This window comes from Eretmochelys imbricata, chromosome 4 (assembly GCF_965152235.1).
Source record: "Eretmochelys imbricata isolate rEreImb1 chromosome 4, rEreImb1.hap1, whole genome shotgun sequence".
NCBI classification, from domain to species: domain Eukaryota; kingdom Metazoa; phylum Chordata; order Testudines; family Cheloniidae; genus Eretmochelys; species Eretmochelys imbricata.
The window spans coordinates 83,162,359-83,181,083 of NC_135575.1; the positions used below are offsets into that span (position 1 = coordinate 83,162,359).

General features: G+C 41.8%; 2 protein-coding genes across 9 annotated transcripts in view; one reads left to right on the forward strand and one right to left on the reverse strand.

The window, feature by feature from the left end:
- The window catches only part of CASP3 (caspase 3), a 39,886-nt gene extending 34,047 nt beyond the window's left edge, over positions 1–5,839 (reverse strand). For 2 of the 4 annotated variants that reach the window (XM_077815531.1, XM_077815530.1), the window contains exon 1: positions 5,772–5,839. The gene's annotated coding sequence lies outside the window, so the exon portion shown is untranslated. Of the gene's footprint in view, positions 1–2,036; positions 2,057–5,771 lie in introns of those variants that run through there. The other 2 variants (XM_077815528.1, XM_077815529.1) reach the window with 2 other exon arrangements.
- A 4,128-nt stretch (positions 5,840–9,967) lies between these two features.
- Positions 9,968–18,725, forward strand: part of PRIMPOL (primase and DNA directed polymerase) — a 46,219-nt gene continuing 37,461 nt past the window's right edge. For 2 of the 5 annotated variants that reach the window (XR_013345958.1, XM_077815532.1), the window contains exons 1-3: positions 9,973–10,125; positions 17,288–17,379; positions 18,127–18,311. Coding sequence is in view for 4 of the 5 variants with exons in the window: in XM_077815532.1 (XP_077671658.1) it covers positions 17,361–17,379; positions 18,127–18,311 (204 nt within the window). In the remaining variant the exon portion in view is untranslated. Of the gene's footprint in view, positions 10,126–10,536; positions 10,635–17,287; positions 17,380–18,126; positions 18,312–18,725 lie in introns of those variants that run through there. The other 3 variants (XM_077815536.1, XM_077815533.1, XM_077815534.1) reach the window with 3 other exon arrangements.

Here is an 18,725-nt window from a genome sequence, read left to right on the forward strand (position 1 = left end):
CCAGACTATTTTTACAGACCTGAAAGCTAGGACCCTGGGAATCAGCAGAAGATTAGATTCCCTGGATATGAACCTGCAAGAGGACCAAATATGGCATAATCCTACCCTAAACTTCAGCAGTTGCCTTCAGGACAATCAAATGTAGGAGGAAATGTGTCTGCGCTGCTAAACTTGCCTGCTCAGCATTATGAGCACATACTGTAGCATTGGGCAAGCAGAATCAGTTAAATTGCTTCAGTCCTTTTTTTTTTTTAAATCCCAAAGAGAAGAATATAGAGGAAAAAAAGAAAAGAAGATGGTGGTAGGACAAAAGAAATATTGTGGAAAGAGACAGATAGAGAGGAAGTGGTCTAGTGGCAGCCCATGTTCACATAAAACCATATTTAGTTCTTTATGTTAAGACAACATGGGCAGAGTAACTGTGTAGACAATGTACTAAGCCCCAGAAAGAAGCCCTTAGCAACCTCTCTGCCCAACTGATAAGGCTGCATTAAAAGGTTACAGAAGCTTCCTCAGCCAAAAGTAGGGTTTACCTTTATGCAGTGCCTTTTTTGAGTGGAGGGCAGGGAATTAGGGGATTGCAGAACCTCCAGAAAGAACAAGAGCATATACAAAAAGGAGTAGATTCAAGGAAAGAGGAAGAAAAAGATACACAACAACAAGAAAGGGGTAGAAAAGACACAGAAAATGGCAGAAAGAAATTGTTTGTAGAATGAGGGAAGGTCCCTAGAAGAAACAAAAAAAGAATATAAATCTTTCACCATTGTGCACATTTTTCCATTTCATAAGTCTCAGTTTGGCTACAGATTAGGGGTCCTTAAAAGGTGAAACTGCAGACATATTTTAAAATGAGGTGTATTAGTTATTGGCATTTCTATTGCGCTCATCACTATAATATCTAGGCACCTACTGAATTAGGTATTTCTGATCTCTGCAAGCTTTGTAAGTCTGGAGTTTACATCCGATGTAAATTCCAGACTTAGGAAGCTTGCAGGGATCAGAAACTCTCTCAGGGCTTGTCTACACTACCAAGTTTTGTTGACAAAACTTATGTTGACACCCGAAAGTCGACAAAAGAAAAACTGCCGAAGGGTGTCCACACTTGTACCCAATGTGGACACGATCTGTCAACAGAGGGAGCACCATCATCGACAGGGTGAGCAATGCACTATGGGTATGTATCCCACAGTGCAGTAAGGAAGTGGTAAGGAAGAGCTGATCGCTGCGTACGTTCTAATATAATATAATTAATAGAGTAACAATGACTGCTCCAGATAGGAAGAATAAGTGGGGCCTTCAGCACATAATGACAAATTAATTCCTTCCTCCCCACAGCTTTGTGGTGACTGAAGTCAGATATGTTTGGTCTGCTCCGATGTCACAAAAACCATAATTTAGAGTCATCACAGTTACTACTACAGCCACTTGACTTGGTCAATAGGGCCTCTAGTAAGTGGTACTTTTGAATTATAACACGATTCAGTGCTTATAAAAATATTTTATACAATATAAAAACACTTTGAAAAAACATGTTACAAAATACAAAAATGCCACTTACTACACCCCGTTTGGCCAATTCCATGGCTCAACATGGTTCCAGTGGTAGCTGCAATTTCCAGACTGATGCATTCTATGGCATCTGAGTGGAGATGGCCTGCACCTTTTGGAAGCTGAAGTGCCAGGAAGGAAAGTTAGGCTAAGATCAGTTATGTGCTGAATGACCTATTTACCTTTGCTATTTGAGCATTAAGCAACTACAGATTCATTTATATCATTTTCAAAATGAGACTTGTAGTTCACCTTTAATGTTTATGGAATTTTTGAGTCTCTTAATGAAGCAAGTTAGCTACACTTATTTAAAAACAAAACAGAGACCCATCAGCAGACATCTGTTTTGTTGCTGTGCACTCAGACACACGCTGTCAGCAATAATTTTTCTCTATTCCATAGCACTGATGCCAACACCAAGTAATAGCAATGCTCTTGGGAGGTCAATGCTCGTTCTCGCTGACTTGAAGTACTAAGAATTACCTCACCTTAGTTAGCTAATGCAATGATGTCATTTTCTGTCACGGGAGGATGATCTCATGCTATGGGGGACAAAAAAGTACCTTTGAGCAAACATGTTTAGAATTAATTATAATTGTTCTGCTCTTTGAAATTTTTTTCCTGAGTCTTAAAATATCAGCTATGTGCACGCAGTCAGATAAGAACTTTAAACAGCAAAGGAACCTTTTAAAAAAACTTGATGTGATTACTAGCAGAATATTGATCCTTTTTCCTTAGCTTTTGGGACATTTTATTTACCATTTAGGATCATTTGATTTGTTTTATTTAAAAAATTCAGTTATCAAATGGATAAAAAGCTACAAAAAAGACAGAAGATGTAAAGAAAGATACTTTCTCTAGAGCTTACTAAGGGTGGAGGGGGCAAAGAGAGAATCAGTTGAAACAGGACCCAACATTAGAGTTGCTAGCAAACTACAACAAATTACTGCAGTAACAGACTCCCTGTACAATATATTATTCAAATAAGATTTTTTTTTAAATGAGCAGAGCTGTTCTAAGTTATTCCTTTTGCTGGGACAATGACCAACTACTAAAATAATTTCTTGACCATAGTCAAATGACTTAGAGCAACTGCAACCCCTAACTCCATCTGGACCTACTGAGATTAAACTCAGTCAGACGATGCTTCATTGTATGACATTCATGTTTTAAGTCAATACAGTAACCAAATTTTTTTTTAGTACTGTGTGTCTGAATTGTGAAACATTCACTAACGGAAATTAATGATACAGAATCAGAGTGTAAATAATGTTAAAGTTTCTTTGACTTGGAAGCAAATAACTGAATGATCTTTGGTTACTCCACACCCCTTGAAATATGCAAACCATAATGAACAAAGACAGCACATGTTCAATATATGCCAGCTATGTTATGAAGCAGTGCTCAGACCAAAATAAGTGTCTTGAAACAAATGTCTCAATGTCTTTTTATAATTACTCTGATTTCCCCCCCGCAGTTTACAATTTCCCACTTTACATGATTATAATGGAAAAATGGAAATAGTCAACTATATGCACAAATAGAATAAATGCATGCATGAAATACTGGAATGATCAACACAGCTCTCTAAAATGAATAGCTAGTATATGAGGGCAAAAAACTCAAACCAAACCAAAACCAGAATATTTGTCTCTTAAATCCTCAAATTACAAATGTTTAAACTACAGATTTAATTCTGTATATGAAATTATACTAATACCAAATATTGCACTTTTTCGTAATCATTATGCAACCTTGGTTTGTGGTTACTACTGGCTAGGTGAGCTGCTCACCTAAAAAGAGACCACAAGCCACTAAGCACATGATCAGAAAAATGTCATACAAGCCATTTTCTAGCATAGCATCCATAAGTATGAAGGACAACTTCAAAGTGAAAAAATTAACATTACAACATGTACAAATACTGTAAAACGGTTACTAAAAAAAAAGCTACTCAAATAATGTTGAAAGACAGGAGTATTGGCCCACTGTTGTGGGACAAGAAGTGAAAAAGAAAGTGCTTTGCAACAGCCACTTCCAGACAATTATGGAGCAGTGTGAAGAGTTCTAATGAGATTCTCATCCAGTTGTCTATGGATGGAAAGACAATAATAAATGACACTGGCCTTGACAGTCAATATTAATAATGCATTTCCCCACCTGGAAATAAGAATCTTTTCTGACCTCCCAATCCCCTAAAGCAGAATTTTTAAAGTATCTCAGTGTATGAATGATCAAGGAAAGGCTTCACAGACCATTGGTATCCAAAGAACACAGTCGGTGAATAGTTGCGTTGGACTGTCAGTTAAATAAAAAGCAAAATGATGCAATATGGTCAATAAAAACAATACATATTATATGATATTTCAATTTCAAAATTCAGCTATTCTCTTCAGTACTGCATTTGAAACTGCATATTAAACTTATTGAAATGATCAGTACAGTAACAAATTTTCTTCCTCTCAAATTTCCTTCCTCTGTCCCCTAAAAAAATCCGGAACCCAATAATTTAGAGGAAAACACACAATTTGCAGAATTCTGCAGAAGATATATTTTCCAGGAGCAGCTGAAGTATGAGGTGGATATATTTGTATTTGCTGCACAGGGGCTCCATTTTCAGAATGCTTTGAAATACAAAGGTTTTTTGGAATAATAGCAGCTTGCTACTAAACAACAGGCTAGTCTACAAGAAGAGAGATTTAAGATGGAAGTAGTAATACAGCCTGCCAGGAAATTTCTTCCAATAAAACTAATCCAAGATAACTTTTATTTGTAAATTAATACTCAGAAAATGTGCTCAGACAAAATACAGGCAATACAAGGTCACATATCTAGGAACAAAGAAAGTAAAGAGGACTAGGTCCTGGAAAGCAGTGACTCTGAAAAGAACTTAGGGGTCATGGTAAATGGTGAGACCATTGTTTTTGAAGTGTGGACACAATACTACACAAATGTTGAAGCATTAGAGAGAGTTCAGAGAAGAACTACAAAGAATGATTTGAGGCTGGAAAACATGCTTTATGATGAGAGACTTAAGCTAAATAGTTTCAGATCCTTATTAGAGAGTGGGTGGGGCAACTTGATGACGTACACAAGAAGAGGATATCCAATACTGGAGGGCTCTTCAGCCTAGCAGACAGTGGCATAACAATGTTCAATGGCTGGAAGATGAAGCTAGAAAAATTCAAACTGGAAATTAGGTGCAATTTTTAACAGTGAAGATAGGTAATCACTGGAACATCTTAATTTAGGGAAATGGCAGATTTGCCATCACTTAAAAACATCTTTAAATCTAGACTGGATATCATTCTAAAAGATGTGCTTTAGTTCAACCATGAGTTCTCAGGCTCAAAGCAGAGATTTTGGGGTTAAATTCAATGTCTGCAGAAAGTTAAGACTAGATTACCATAATGGTACCTTTCCCTACTGTCCAGAAAAAGGGGAAAGACACACCCAATATTCCATCCCACCCGATTCATATGGGGGTAAACTCCACAAATGCAAATTACAGCTTTCCTTGTTTGCATTGGTGCGGCTATTTTGGCGGCTGGCAATCAGTTGCTGGAAACAGGATAAATTCTCAGTGTAGACATGGCCCAACTATTTCACTCCTGACCATTTTAGCAGAAACACCCTGCTACACTGGGGCTGTGGATGAAGCTTAGAGTACCACCAACTTTCCCCCAACACCAATATGACCCCTAGCTTAAACAGATCTGATTCTGTTTAAAAAACATCAACTATACAGTATCTTACTGATGTCATCACCATATCATATATATTTTTTGCTGCTGTTTAGGGCGCACAGAACATTTAACACAGTGGCTACATTATATTAATTTCTCAGTAACTCAATGTTAATTTTTTAAAACTATTTATTCAGATTACAATATTAAGGTAGGGGACATTTGGGTGTTAGGCTACTTCACAGAGCAGGGGTAGTAAACAGGTAGACCATGGGCCAAATCCAGACTGCCAGACACTTTTGAATGGACCCAAAAATATTTGTATTTACTTATTATCATTATTGTTGTTATTTCCGCTGGTCTGGATCTCGACTATACCTTGACCAAGAAATTTAGACCTTGACAAAAAATCGTTGACCGCTCCTGCCATAGAATCTCCTCTGTAAGTTCTATACAGTAAGATAGATCAAGGCTTATTTCTATTCTACAAAGAGTCCTCGGATTTACAATGCCCAACTTATGTCGGATGCCACTCACAACGCTTTTCAATTGACTGCCCATTTTGCCCCTACGATGCTTGTTTTTCCCTTACTACGCTTGAGTTGCATAAAGTCTGCTTGAAATACTTCCTGGTTGCGTTATACTGCTATGGAGCTGGAAGGAGTTGCTTCTGATTGGCTTTGAGGTAGCAGGGTAGCTTGTTGCTGGGTACGGTTGCCGATTGTTTTTAACTGGCTCCTGACCCTGGGCTCAGCCAATCACAAAGCTTGAACAATGGCTCAGCATGTGTGCCATTCTCCCTGGCTTTCAGAGCCCGTGTTGCTGGCATTCTGAGCAGCACATGTGAGTGTATATCAGGGGTAGGCATCCTATGGCACGCGTGCCAAAGGCGGCACGTGAGCTGATTTTCAGTGGCACTCACACTGCCCGGGTCCTGGCCACCGGTCCGGGGGGGTTCTGCATTTTAATTTAATTTTAAATGAAGCTTCTTAAACATTTTAAAAACCTTATTTACTTTACATACAATAGTTCAGTTATATATTAAAGATTTATAGAAAGAGACCTTCTAAAAACATTACAATTACTGGCACACGAAACCTTAAATTAGAGTGAATAAATGAAGACTCAGCACACCACTTCTGAAAAGTTGCCAACCCCTGGCGTATGTGTTTATTTGAATGCTGTTTACAAAATACAGTATATAGTAAATACATTGATGTTGCAACATTAGTCATCTATAATTCATTTAATACAAAAAACTCGGTTACTGTGGTGAAAATAGTGTATCAAGCCTTGGTTCAGGAACCAATCCCCTTTCAAACCATTGATTCCTATGGGAAAAGCGGTTTCAGTTTACAACGTTTCAACTTACAACGCAATTCTAAGGAACAAATTGTGTCATAAGTCCCAGAATTCCCTGTATACAGGTTTTTATACTGAACTCAATGTAGTTTCTAAGCCCACTCCAGTAGTGCATTAAGCAATGTATGGTTTATTCTCTCTTTCATCTTCTCCCCAGAGGGAGAATTATGTGTACTCTGTAGTATTTTATTTTGTTAGGCTTTTGGTTTGTTTTAAAGGCACACGTTGCTATGCATTTATATTAGTGAAGTCAGAGTTGAAGAAATGTGCCTTGCAGTTGGAGCAGAAGAAGGTGGTGAGGTTTGTGATGGTCCTTAGCTCCAGTGGGAGTTTGTTGCACAATCTCAACTGGCCCCTGAGAAAGTCCTATGTCCTGCACAGAAGTGCTTTAACTTTATGGTAGAAAGTCTCACAGTGTCTGAAGAGGTGACAAAGACCTGTATAGCTGTATTTAACTCATTGTTGGCAGTCTCCTAACCAACCAGAGATGGTAAAAAGTCACTGATGGATACTGCTATGTGAGAATTTAGCATCAGCAAGGAATCCAGGAGCACTCCTAAACTACAGATGGAACTGACCAATTGTGGATGTGTATCTTCAGTCAAAGGAGATGGCACCATGGTTGCACAATTTTCAAAATTCCTTTCTTTGCCCAGCAGCATAAGCTCTTCTTTGCTCAGATTCAGTTTTTATCAGATGTTCTTCACCCATAAGCTGATCTCGTCCAACCACTGGACTCTATTGGTGGTAGTTTATGGTGATATGTAGTGATAGATAGGTAGAGTTTTGTGTTGTGTAGATGGATCCTTGTGCCTGTTCAGAGGCTTACTGAAGCCAATGGAATATTGGCACTTGGGTCCAGTTATATACTGTAAGGTTATAATTTCACCAATCAGTCACAAAGTGTCAGTGACAGAGCAGACGCTAACCCTTTTCCTTCTAAAGTGCTAATCCTGCACTCATATACATGTGGGCAAGACCTATCTACACAGACTGATTTCAACAGGGATCCACATGGCTGCCTGTGTGGATCTGATTGTAGAATGGGTCTTAGACAATACACCTCCAATGCCCCAGCACTGTGCTCTGGAGAAACGAGTTGAGGAGGTACCATTTTTCAGGTGAGATTTAAAACTGATGTCCGGAGCTGACCAGCAGAAGTCATTGAAGATTCTCTAGTAGACAACCTGGGTAAATGCCACTGCTAATTTTCTGTCATACACTTACTCCTCGGGGAATTCTGTGCCACTGCACATGCGCAGAATTTATGTCCTCCGCGAATTGCTCTGCTTCCCTGCAGAAAAATGACCTTCTGAAAGGGAAGCAAAGGGAAGCCACAAGAGTGGTCATGCAACCTTCCCCAGCAGTATGTTTTGGGTGCCCAGAGCAGCTGGCAGAGAGGTAAATCACTGGGGGGCAAGAGGCAGAACTTGTAAAACCCAGCTGGTGGCTCCTACCCTGCACCAGGCTCAGCTGCTAGTCCCAGCTGGGCAGGACGGGACTTCCTCTTCCCCTGCAGGCACATAGGGCCTGGTTAGATCCACCCTCAGATTTCTCTCCCAGCTGCAGGAAGCTCTGCAAACCCAAGCCCCCACATACACTTCCTGCACCCATTGCTCCTCAGCTGCAGGGGGAGGGATTCCTGTACAGGGAGCTGCTCCCCCAGACGCCCAACCCCCATGCATCCAGACCTTCTCATACTCAGACCCTCCTGCTGAGCCTCACCCACTCCCCTGCACTCAGACCTCCCCCTTGCGATGAGTCCCACTCCCCAGGTACCTGGCCCACCCCTACGAGCCACCTGCACCCGGATCCCCACCCCACTGAGCCAGAACCAGCTGCACCTGGATCCCAACCCCACTGAGCTCCACACCCCTAGCACCTGAACCCCCCCACTGAGCCCCCCACACCCAGAAAGCCGTGCTGAACTCTATCCCCCAACACACACACAACCTGCCACTGAGCCCAACCACCTTCACTTGGACCCCCTTGCAGAGTCCCATTACCGTTGCACCCAGAACCCCTCAACAAGCCCCTGTGCATCCATATCCCTCTCAACCCACACTTGGATCCACCCACTTTAAACCCCATTCACACCTGGATGTTGTCTTACTGAGCCTGCCTACCCACACAGAGGGGCAGGGCCCTGGGGTGTTTCTGGGGCAGCCCACGTCCTAGTGCTGTATCAGGGTCGGGTGCAGCCTGTGCTCCCCAGTGCCATGCAGGAGCCTCCACATTTATTTGACAAATAAAATTTGCAGAATTTTAAAATATTGAGCACAGAATTTTAATTTTTTTGGCGCAGAATACCCTCAGGAGTATACACTCCAATTTAGTATTACTATATGCTGACAGCGACAGACCTGAAAGATTAGACCTGGATTTTAATTAATTATTACTATTTCCAAACAGAACCTTAAAGTCAATTAAATTAGATTTCAGCATTCTCCCTCAGCACTGTGTAAGAACATGAGAGCCAGAAACAAACTCTAGAAAACTGAAAGTGGTTAGTCTATTCTAGCTGTGCATGGAGGAGGAAAAGTAAAGCATCTTGCAATGCATTAGAGGGAAAAAATCATATTCATGAATTCATACTGCATCCATATTTTAACTTTTAATAGTACTTTACTTTCATATTTTGACATTGTACGGCATTATGGGTACGGGCTTGTCTACACTTGGAAATTTCCTGGAATTGTTATTCCGAAAGAACTAATCTACACGAATGAAGCTAAACCGGACAAAGGCTCTCAGGGGCTGGGGCTGCAATAAGAGCGCCTTATACAGAAATAACTGTCGATAACACACAATTATTCCGGAAGAGCCATCGGGGACTTGCCAAGCGCAGCCTCGGAACCCTGTTAACCTCATCCTGCCGCCCTGCACAGACGCCACCTCGCACCCCAGAAGTGGCTGCATTTCAGCGGCGGGTGCCAGGCTCGCAGAGCCCATCGGCTCGCGAAGGGCGAGGGAGGAAGGTGCCTGGGGCAGTAACCCCGGATCGTCTGTTGCTTCCCGGCAAGGGAGGCGAGGCAGCGAGAACGAGCCGAGCCAAGCCCCCTTTCCTGAGCGTCCCGCGGCGCCCCGGGCTCGGAGCGAGCCCCGCGGCTCTGCTCAGAGCCCGGCCCTGGGAGCGGAGCAGCCGGAGCCGCCCGGGCTCTTTGTTCACCCGAAGGCGGCGGGGCTAGGTGCTGCCCGGGCTCAGCGGGGGCGGCACTACCGTGCGAGCAGCCAGGCTCTGGCACAGCGCCCCGCGCGCGGGGACCCCCAGCCTCCACCGCTGCTCCCCGGCCCCGGTCCAGCGCGGCCATTGACCTGCCTCCGTCGCGCCGCGCCGCGCCGCTCCGTGCCGCCGGCCTCCCGGTGCCCCTCCGCTCCGGACTACAGTAGACTGCAAACGCGCGGCTGCTCACTCCGCCCCGGTCCCGCCCTGCAGGGGGAGGGAGAGGGGGCGGGCGCAGGGCGGTGGCCGGTTCAAACGCGGCCAGGCGGGCTCTGAGCGCGGGCGGGCCTGTTTGTCTCCCCCCAGGTGAGTGTGCGCCCAGTAGGGAGGGGCAACTCCGGACACACAGGCCGGCGTTACCGCCGTCCCCTCGGCCTGCTCCTGGCGGGGTGGGTCCCGTTCGGTAACGCTGTGCCCAGCACGCCCCTCCCGAGCTGTCCCGCCGGGAGCGGGCCTAGCAGCGCGGCCCGCGGCCCCCGCAGGCGGGCTGGGGGCGCCCCCCTAAGGCAGCAGGGCTGTGTCCGCGCTGTGAACGAGGAGAGGGACGGGCAGCGTTTGCGCAGGGGGCTAGCATATCCGGCGGGGGCGATAGGGAGAGGAAGGAGAAAGGAAGGCCGCCAAAACCCGAGCCTAGGGGCAGGAGGTGGGGCTAAGAAAGGGGGAGACGTGCGGTCAGACTGGGCCGGGAAGGAGCAGAGGCGCTAAAAGTGACCCCAAGCTGGGTGAGCGGGCTGTCGTGGTGGCCAAAACAGGGTGTGAGGGGCTCGCAGGCTGGAACCTCTCCGCAGCGCCTCCCGCCAGTGGTGTTCTTGAAGGTACAGGTAGCCCCAGGCTCAGCAGTTGGTTGGTTGTTTTTTAAGCTGAATTGCTATCTCGAGCTGTAGAGGAGACTTGATTCAGTGAACTATTTCACACCCACCGTCCGAAAACTCTTCACGCGCATCATACCTGTTTTCGGTGCTAAAAGAATTCCTTATCAATTTATGTAGGGGTAACGTCTGCTTCATATTTCACATAGAACTTTATAGCAGCTCACAAATTTCTTTTAGCTGGTGCGTTGATTGCCTCTGTAATACTTTGTTTCCTGTAATCCACTTTAAATGTAGTTTCACTCCATTTATTTTTGCTCCAGTGAAATTGGGATTTAAGTCAGCTGTATGTAGCAAACAGAAGCTACCTACAGCTGGCTTACACTCAAAAACTAAGCCTACTCCATACAAACCACCCCTGATTTGCAAAATATCACTACCCCTTCTTCCTTCCCCGAGGGTTCCTTGTGAGACATGGCCTTCACTTATCCCTCACAAAGTCCTGGAAGCCACTGTTCTCACTGTTCGCTATACCTGTAGCTCACGAAAGCTTATGCTCAAATAAATTTGTTCGTCTCTAAGTTGCCACAAGTACTCCTTTCCTTTTTGTGAATACAGACTAACATGGCTGCTACTCTGAAACTTGGGATAAATAGTTAACACATTTCAAGGGGCCATTCAAGACAGGAAAAAGCATGGACTAAATAGAGACACTGGATTTATGGCTTATTACAACAATCTGTAACTCACCCACACTCTCTCTCTCTCTCTCTTTCTTTCCCTCACCCTTCCTTTTCTCCCTGTGACTGGACAGGTGATAATGGGCCACTTCATATTGAATGGTCCCTTGAAACATGTTAAATGCTTATGCAAAGAGCTTGTCTCTCTCACCACCAGAAGTTGGTCCAATAAAAGATTACCTCATCCACCTTGTCTCTCTAAACTGAAAGTGGGAATTTATTTAGTTCAGACAGGACCTAATCAATTAAGATAAAATTTAGCCACAAATGTAGGCTAGGTCAAACTGTGTTCAGCACTGTCAGATAATTTTTTTTTATATTGTGTGCTGCTTGAGAAGTGATGTTTTAAGAGGCTGGGGTACTTCTTTATTTTCAGTTTATTTAGTTATTGTTATTTTGTGGGATTGCTACTTTCCTCTCTGTTTGTATTGATTATGATCTTAAATAATCGTTAGGGGTATCTGGAGTGCAAGATGAGCACCTTGGCTGGTTTCTATAAATTTAAGTAAATATGTATATGTCCAAATATAGTAGTGTGGGGTTTTCACTTCATGATGTGTTTTATCTCCCACTGCTTAGATGTACTGAGCCTGAAAACTGACAGGTTGTTTTCAGCTGAAAACTTATACTTCATAGCATGACTCAGCAACAAGTGTGAGAGATTAAATTTAGTCCCTTCTGTCTACTGGAAACCACATTATCTACACATCATCTTTATCAAGTGCCTACTGAGCTGTAGCTCACGAAAGCTCATGCTCAAATAAATTGGTTAGTCTCTAAGGTGCCACAAGTACTCCTTTTCTTTTTGCGAATACAGACTAACACGGCTGTTACTCTGAAACTAGTTTAGAGTTTATGGTGAATTCCAAACTCAGTTAATTAGGCATGGTCTACACTAGGAATGTATCACTATGTTGCTCTGGGGTGTAAAAAATCCACACCCCATGGGCAATGCAGTTAAACTTACCTAACCCTGGGTATAGACAGTGCTAGGTGGATGAGAGAATTCTCCCATCAATTTAGCTACTGCCTCTTGGGGAGGTGGAGTACATATGTCTAGTAGGTAGTGTCCTCCTGAAGCCTTACGGTGTTGCACCTGCCCTGTTGCAGCATCTTAAGTGTAGACAAGCCCTTAGCTGTGGTTTCCCCCAACTTTCCATTAATTGATCAAGTTAAGTGGCCTGATTTTTAAAAAAAAAAAAAAAGTTCTGAGCTTTCATAATAGATCAAATTATCAAACTACTTTGTATTTTGTGGCTTTAAGATATGAGTTCTCTACTACTGCATCTAAATTCCTAGAATCTTTCCTTCCTTCCTTCTGGAAACTGTTCTGTCCCAAATTTCTCTGCTCTATATGAGCACAAGGCAAACATTTGCCACTCTTCATTTGGCTAGAAGGGCAGGCAATTGGTTTTCTCTAGCAATCATCTACTAATCTCCACAATTGGGTTGTGAACTGGAAGCAGATCTAGAGATGTCAATGGAACAAATCAGGAATAATTATATTTTTCATCATTCCAAAGGTGTGCATAGCAGATAAATGGGAAGACTGAGTTCCTATCCATAGGTGTTTACAATCTGATTTCCTGCTAAATCAGTATTGCCAACCCTAAAAAGTGTTCAAAAATCTTGAGGCAGGCCCCCAAAAATCATAAGGATTGGCTTTAAAATCATGAAATAAAAAAGAGAGTTTTATTTGCCTTCTGGTTTTTGAGCTATTAGGGTTAATGTTTTCCAGCCTTTCTCTGCAACTATGAGGTCTAAACATCTATTTTGAAAAAATGAAAGCCGAGATTCTCGTGACTCCAGGAGCTGAGGTTTTAAGAAAAACTTGAAGTATCACAAGAGTTGGCAAAACAATCCATGTGGGTAAATAATTGCCCACGTGAGTAAAACTTACTCATGAATGTAAACATCTTGACTTCAGTAGGACTACCTTCATGTGTGAGGATTTTCAGAATCAGGCCCTCCATTATGAAGAGCTTACTCTTGTTTCTACAGAATATCCTGGCTTTGTTGCAAGCCAGGGATGTCATTCCAATATGCCTCAGCCAGAGAAGTTTAATGACTTGTATAATTCATGGGTTTTTCTGATATAATTTAAAATGCGCCACAGCACAGAGTTTTTCTTCTCCATCAGGTTTATTAATGTTAGTAAGGGAAAAAGCCAAAAAACCCAATTATCATTGTCATAGCCAGTGCAACTGTAAGTAGTAGATAATTTGCATGTATTTGAGTTTTTTGAACTAGGTGGAACTCCCCTGTCTAGAAAAGGCTCAGTTGTCGGTGGATGTTGAATAGGACCTTAGGTTTCCTTTTGGAAACTAGGATTTTCCATAGAATATGTTGTTCCTATAGGAGTTGTAGGCTCTGTTGCTCAGAGGGATTGCCTGGGGTAAGTGAGAATATTTCCAGTAATTTACAATGTGTTTTTAAAAAATACTTCCTTTCTTTCCTTTCTATCAGGTTATGAAATTTAGCACTGGAGGAGGAAGCAAATATAGAGCATTCTATTAAGGGGAGGAAAAAACATTTGAATCCGTTTCAAACATGGGTTGCTTGGTCACTGTGGACCATGCATGACCATTTTTCAACCTATGTTTTCTACCATCAAACTATTATTCCTGGTCCACACAGGCCAGGGAAGTTGTTGTTTAAGCATATTAGCCTGAACTGGTTTTAAAAAAACTGTTTAAAAAGAGTTCAGATGTACTTTTATTTGGGAATCATGAAAAACTCTCAAGTAACTATTGAACCAGTTACAAAGATCTAATTCCATATGCGATAATGATACAAACAGAGTTTACTGTCTTCTCTTGTTCTGTGGCAGTAATCTCCATTTCTAAGTGCTTTAGTCCATTTGGTTCCATTAATTCTAAAATAAAAAAAATTTAAGACGATACTATACAAAAATACCAAGTCTCCACTGTGCTTAGATTCATTTTCTGACTCCTTGTCAGAGGAAAGTGACATGAATTCTCAGGAGATACTTCTTCCAACTGAATATCTTCATGTTATGAGTAAGAGCATACTTAAAAGGTGATTCGAAACAATAAGAAATTAAAATCATGTCTGAGAAATATTTCTAATCCTTATCCAAGAAGGAAATAAAGTCTTCCCCCCCCCCCTTTCTGCATTGGAAGATGTGATAAAAATGGAGTGGGAGTTTCCCAGTAAAAGCAAAAAGTTTAACAGGAAGCATGTAAATCTGCAGACTCTAAAAAATAAATTATCATGCACCAAGAGGAGACTGTAGCCATTTATTTGGGTGGCAAAAGATTTAGGATTCTCGCAGTCTTTGAGATCTTCTTGAAAGAGCAGCTGGTCAGGAGAAAAGAGAGAGATTTCAGATGAAATTGAGAAGCAACTGTTTCTATGCATATTCAGAAATCTACGGTGTGCGTGTGTTTTTGAAAAGTCATTTTCTGAGCTAACCAGGAAGTTAAATTGAGCACGGGATTGTTGGAATTCCACATAGTCTCCTTCCCTTCCCTTCTTAAAACACTTTCTCGTGAGAGAATGCCAACAAGGAGAATCCTAATTGTACTCCTGCATGCAGTGCATCCACAGCAGTGCCAGCAACATCAAAATGAAACTGATTAGGAGTACTTGTGGCATCTTAGAGATTAACAAATTTATTTGAGCATAAGCTTTCGTGGGCTAAAACCCACTTCATCGGATGCATGCAGTGGAAAATACAGTAGGAAGATATATACAGAGAACATAAAAAAATGGGTGTTGTCATACACACTATAACGAGAGTGATTAATTAAGGTGAGCTATTATCAGCAGGAGAAAAAAACCTTTTGTACTGATAATCAGGATGGCCCATTTCCAACAGTTTACAAGGTGTGAGTAACAATATGGGGGGAAAATAAGCATGGGGAAATAGTTTTACTTGTTAGCTGCATTTCTTGCTAGTGTTGCTGAACAAGGGTTAAGTGGAGGAAGTACTTTCTTGAGGAGGCTTGTGGGAGCAGGAGGAAACTGATAACTTGTTGAAAGAAGTGGGCTGCCCTGGTGGTCTATTGGCAGTACCTATTAATTTGGGATCTTGATAATTACCTCACTCAGCAGGCAAACATTGTCTGGGAAGCATTATGGAAGCAACATGCTTGGCCACTGGATGGATGAGGTATACTGTGTGACTCTCTCTAGTGATGCCTGCTGGATGAATAGAACTAACATGATTGATTATAGTACTATAAGTATATGCAGTGTAGTTGTAACCATGTCGGTCCCAGGATATTAGAGAGACGAGGTAGGTGAGATAATATCTTTTATTAGACCAACTTCTGTTGGTGAGAGAGACAAGCTTTTGAGCCAAACAGAGGTCTTCTTCAGGTCTAGGAAAGAAACTCCAAGAATTACAGCAAAATACAAGGGGGTGGAACAGTTTTTTTAGCATAAATAATTAGTACATATTGTAAGGGATATTCAAGGTAGAGTAGCCCGTTAATACCACTGCAGTCATAAGACAAAGAGGGGGTTAGTGGATTACAGATTGTTGTAATAAGCCATAAATCCAGTGTCTCTGTTCAGTCCATGATTTTTGGTGTCTAGCAGAGTAATGAATTTACGTTTCCAGGCTCACATTTTGAAAGTGTTACATAAGAATGGCCATACTGGGTCAGACCAAAGGTCCATGTATCCCAGTATCCTGTCTTCCAACAGTGGCCAATGCCAGATGCTTCAGAGGGAATGAACAGAACAGATAATCATCAAGTGCTCCATCCCCTGTCGCCCATTCTCAGCTTCTGGCAAACAGAGGCTAGGGACACCGTTCCTGCCCACCCTGGCTAATAGCCATTAATTGACCTATCCTCCATGAACTTATCTAGTTCTTTTTTGAACCCTATTATAGTCTTGACCTTTACAACATTCTCTGGCAAAGAGTTCCTCAGGTTGACTGTGCATTGTGTGAAGAAATACTTCCTTTTGTTTGTTTTAAACCTGCTGACTATTTCATTTAGTGACCCCTAGTTCTTGTGTTATGAGAAGGAGTAAAACCTGTCGTGCAGGTTTTCTTTGAGGATGATAGGAAAGGGAAACCTGCACAACAGTCTGTAACCCACTAACCCTCTCTTTTTAACAGAGGTGTTAACAAGCCACCTTATCTTGAATGTTCCTTTACTATATGTGCTAACTATTCATGCTAAACAATCTGTTGCACCTTGTATTTTGCTGTGATGCCTAGAGTTCCTTTCCCAGACCTGAAGAAGAGATCTGTTTGGCTCAAAAGCTTGTCTCTCTCACCAACAGAAGTTGATCCAATAAAAGATATTGACAGGTTTCAGAGTAACAGCCGTGTTAGTCTGTATTCGCAAAAAGAAAAGGAGTACTTGTGGCACCTTAGAGACTAACCAATTTATTTGAGCATGAGCTTTCGTGAGCTACAGCTCACTTCATCAGATGCATACCGTGGAAACAGTTTCCACGGTATGCATCTGATGAAGTGAGCTGTAGCTCACGAAAGCTCATGCTCAAATACATTGGTTAGTCTCTAAGGTGCCACAAGTACTCCTTTTCTTTTTAATAAAAGATATTGTTTCACCCACCTTGTCTCTCTACTATGAGTAGTCAGTTTCATTCTACAGCTGTTGCCATTGAGAAATTGCTGTGAGTCAGACAAAGGTGGGAGGGGGGGTCAGTGAGGGATAATCCAAGAAAGGGTGGGGAACAGAATAGTGGTACTGGTGATTTGTCTTGTAGGTTAAATAAAACAACCTCTGTAATAACATCTTCCCCAATTCCCTTCCTCCCATTCTCTCTGCTTTCCAAGAATCTTAACTCTTATCCATCTGTAAGAATTTTGAGGGGGAAGGAATTTCCCTGAATAAAATTATTAAATTGGAACTTGTCTGTAGTGATGCTAATGTTAAATTTAATGTAGTTTTTTGACTGTGCATTGATTTTCAGAGTTTCTACCATGTGCATACTTTATGTGATTAGAAGTCCAAAGGTTGCATGATAGTGAACACTGCTGGGCAAAATGTCTTTTCTGAGTACTGGTAAGTTAACTATTTCAAAGTCCTGAAAATTCTGACAGTGAAAACATAGAAAATTGAATAAGTAAATTAGAGTAACATGCACTGAGATTATTAAGCAGTTGAAAGTATTGCTGATATGGGTCATAGGCTGAGGATGCCCCTTGATTTTGAATTGTCTTGCTTTATCTATTTGAGTGGCAATGGGGCCTTGTGGGCATAGGGCTGGGAGCTAGAAGCCACTGAGATCTAATCCTCACTCAGGTACTGACTTGCTGTGATAAGACAAGTCATTTAACTTCTCTTGGTTGATTTCCTCATCTATAAAATAGGGATGATATTTATCTACCTCCACAGGATGGTGTGAGAATGAATTAATATAAATTTGTACATTATTTTGAAAATATAAGCATTATTAAATACTATTCTATAAACAAAATATCATTTGTTACCCTGAGATTTTCCCCTATTCTAAATTGTTTCTGTTGTGTGGATAATAAAATAGGCCTGTCCATTTATAACTTGATTCTTGATACAATTGACGTTCTCATATATTCTCAAACCAGCACAGGGAACTTAGTATTAACGGGAGTTTCACAGCTAAGTTGCGTGTTGATTTGGAGTACAGGCTGCCCTTAGTCATGAAACAGAGAGTATGCTCAAATACGCAACTCACCCCACAGGTATATGAGAAATTGAAGCACATGCAAAATGCTTTTGATTTAGTTATTTTTAACGTAGTACTAAGGGTTCATTTCCTGACTACTTTAGGACAAATGAAGAGAAAATGGGAAGAAAGATTGAAGAATGTTGATGAACTAGCATCTCGATATAAAAGAAAGCCACTTTGCCCTGTTTACAGGCCACAGCTGTCCAAACCATGGCAACCGTGCTCTGTTTGGAGTCTGTTTCATCGACAATCTCAAGCTTTTAACTATGCAAAAACCTGTAAGGAGGTAAGATATTAAATTGTTAGAAAGGTGTCTTCACTATTTAGAAACGTCATTTGTAAAGTTCTGTTAACCTACAGAGTTCACTTCAGGCTTCTTTTGTTGATACATCAGGCAATTTTTTTTCCTTACAAGTCAACATGATGCATAAGTTGTAATACTCAGTAGTTCCAACATTAGACTGTGTTATTAGATGTAATTAGGGCTAGTTCTAACACAATACTCTAGATGTGTTGTTAATGTAATAGTAGAAGTGCTTGTGGGGAAGAAAGACCAAAGTGGTGGGATGTGACAAGGGAGGTCTGGCAAATGATGTAGATGAGGGAAAGAGCCAAAATGGTAAGAGCAAAAAGAAAAGGAGTACTAGTGGCACCTTAGAGACTAACCAATTTATTTGAGCATAAGCTTTCATGAGCTACA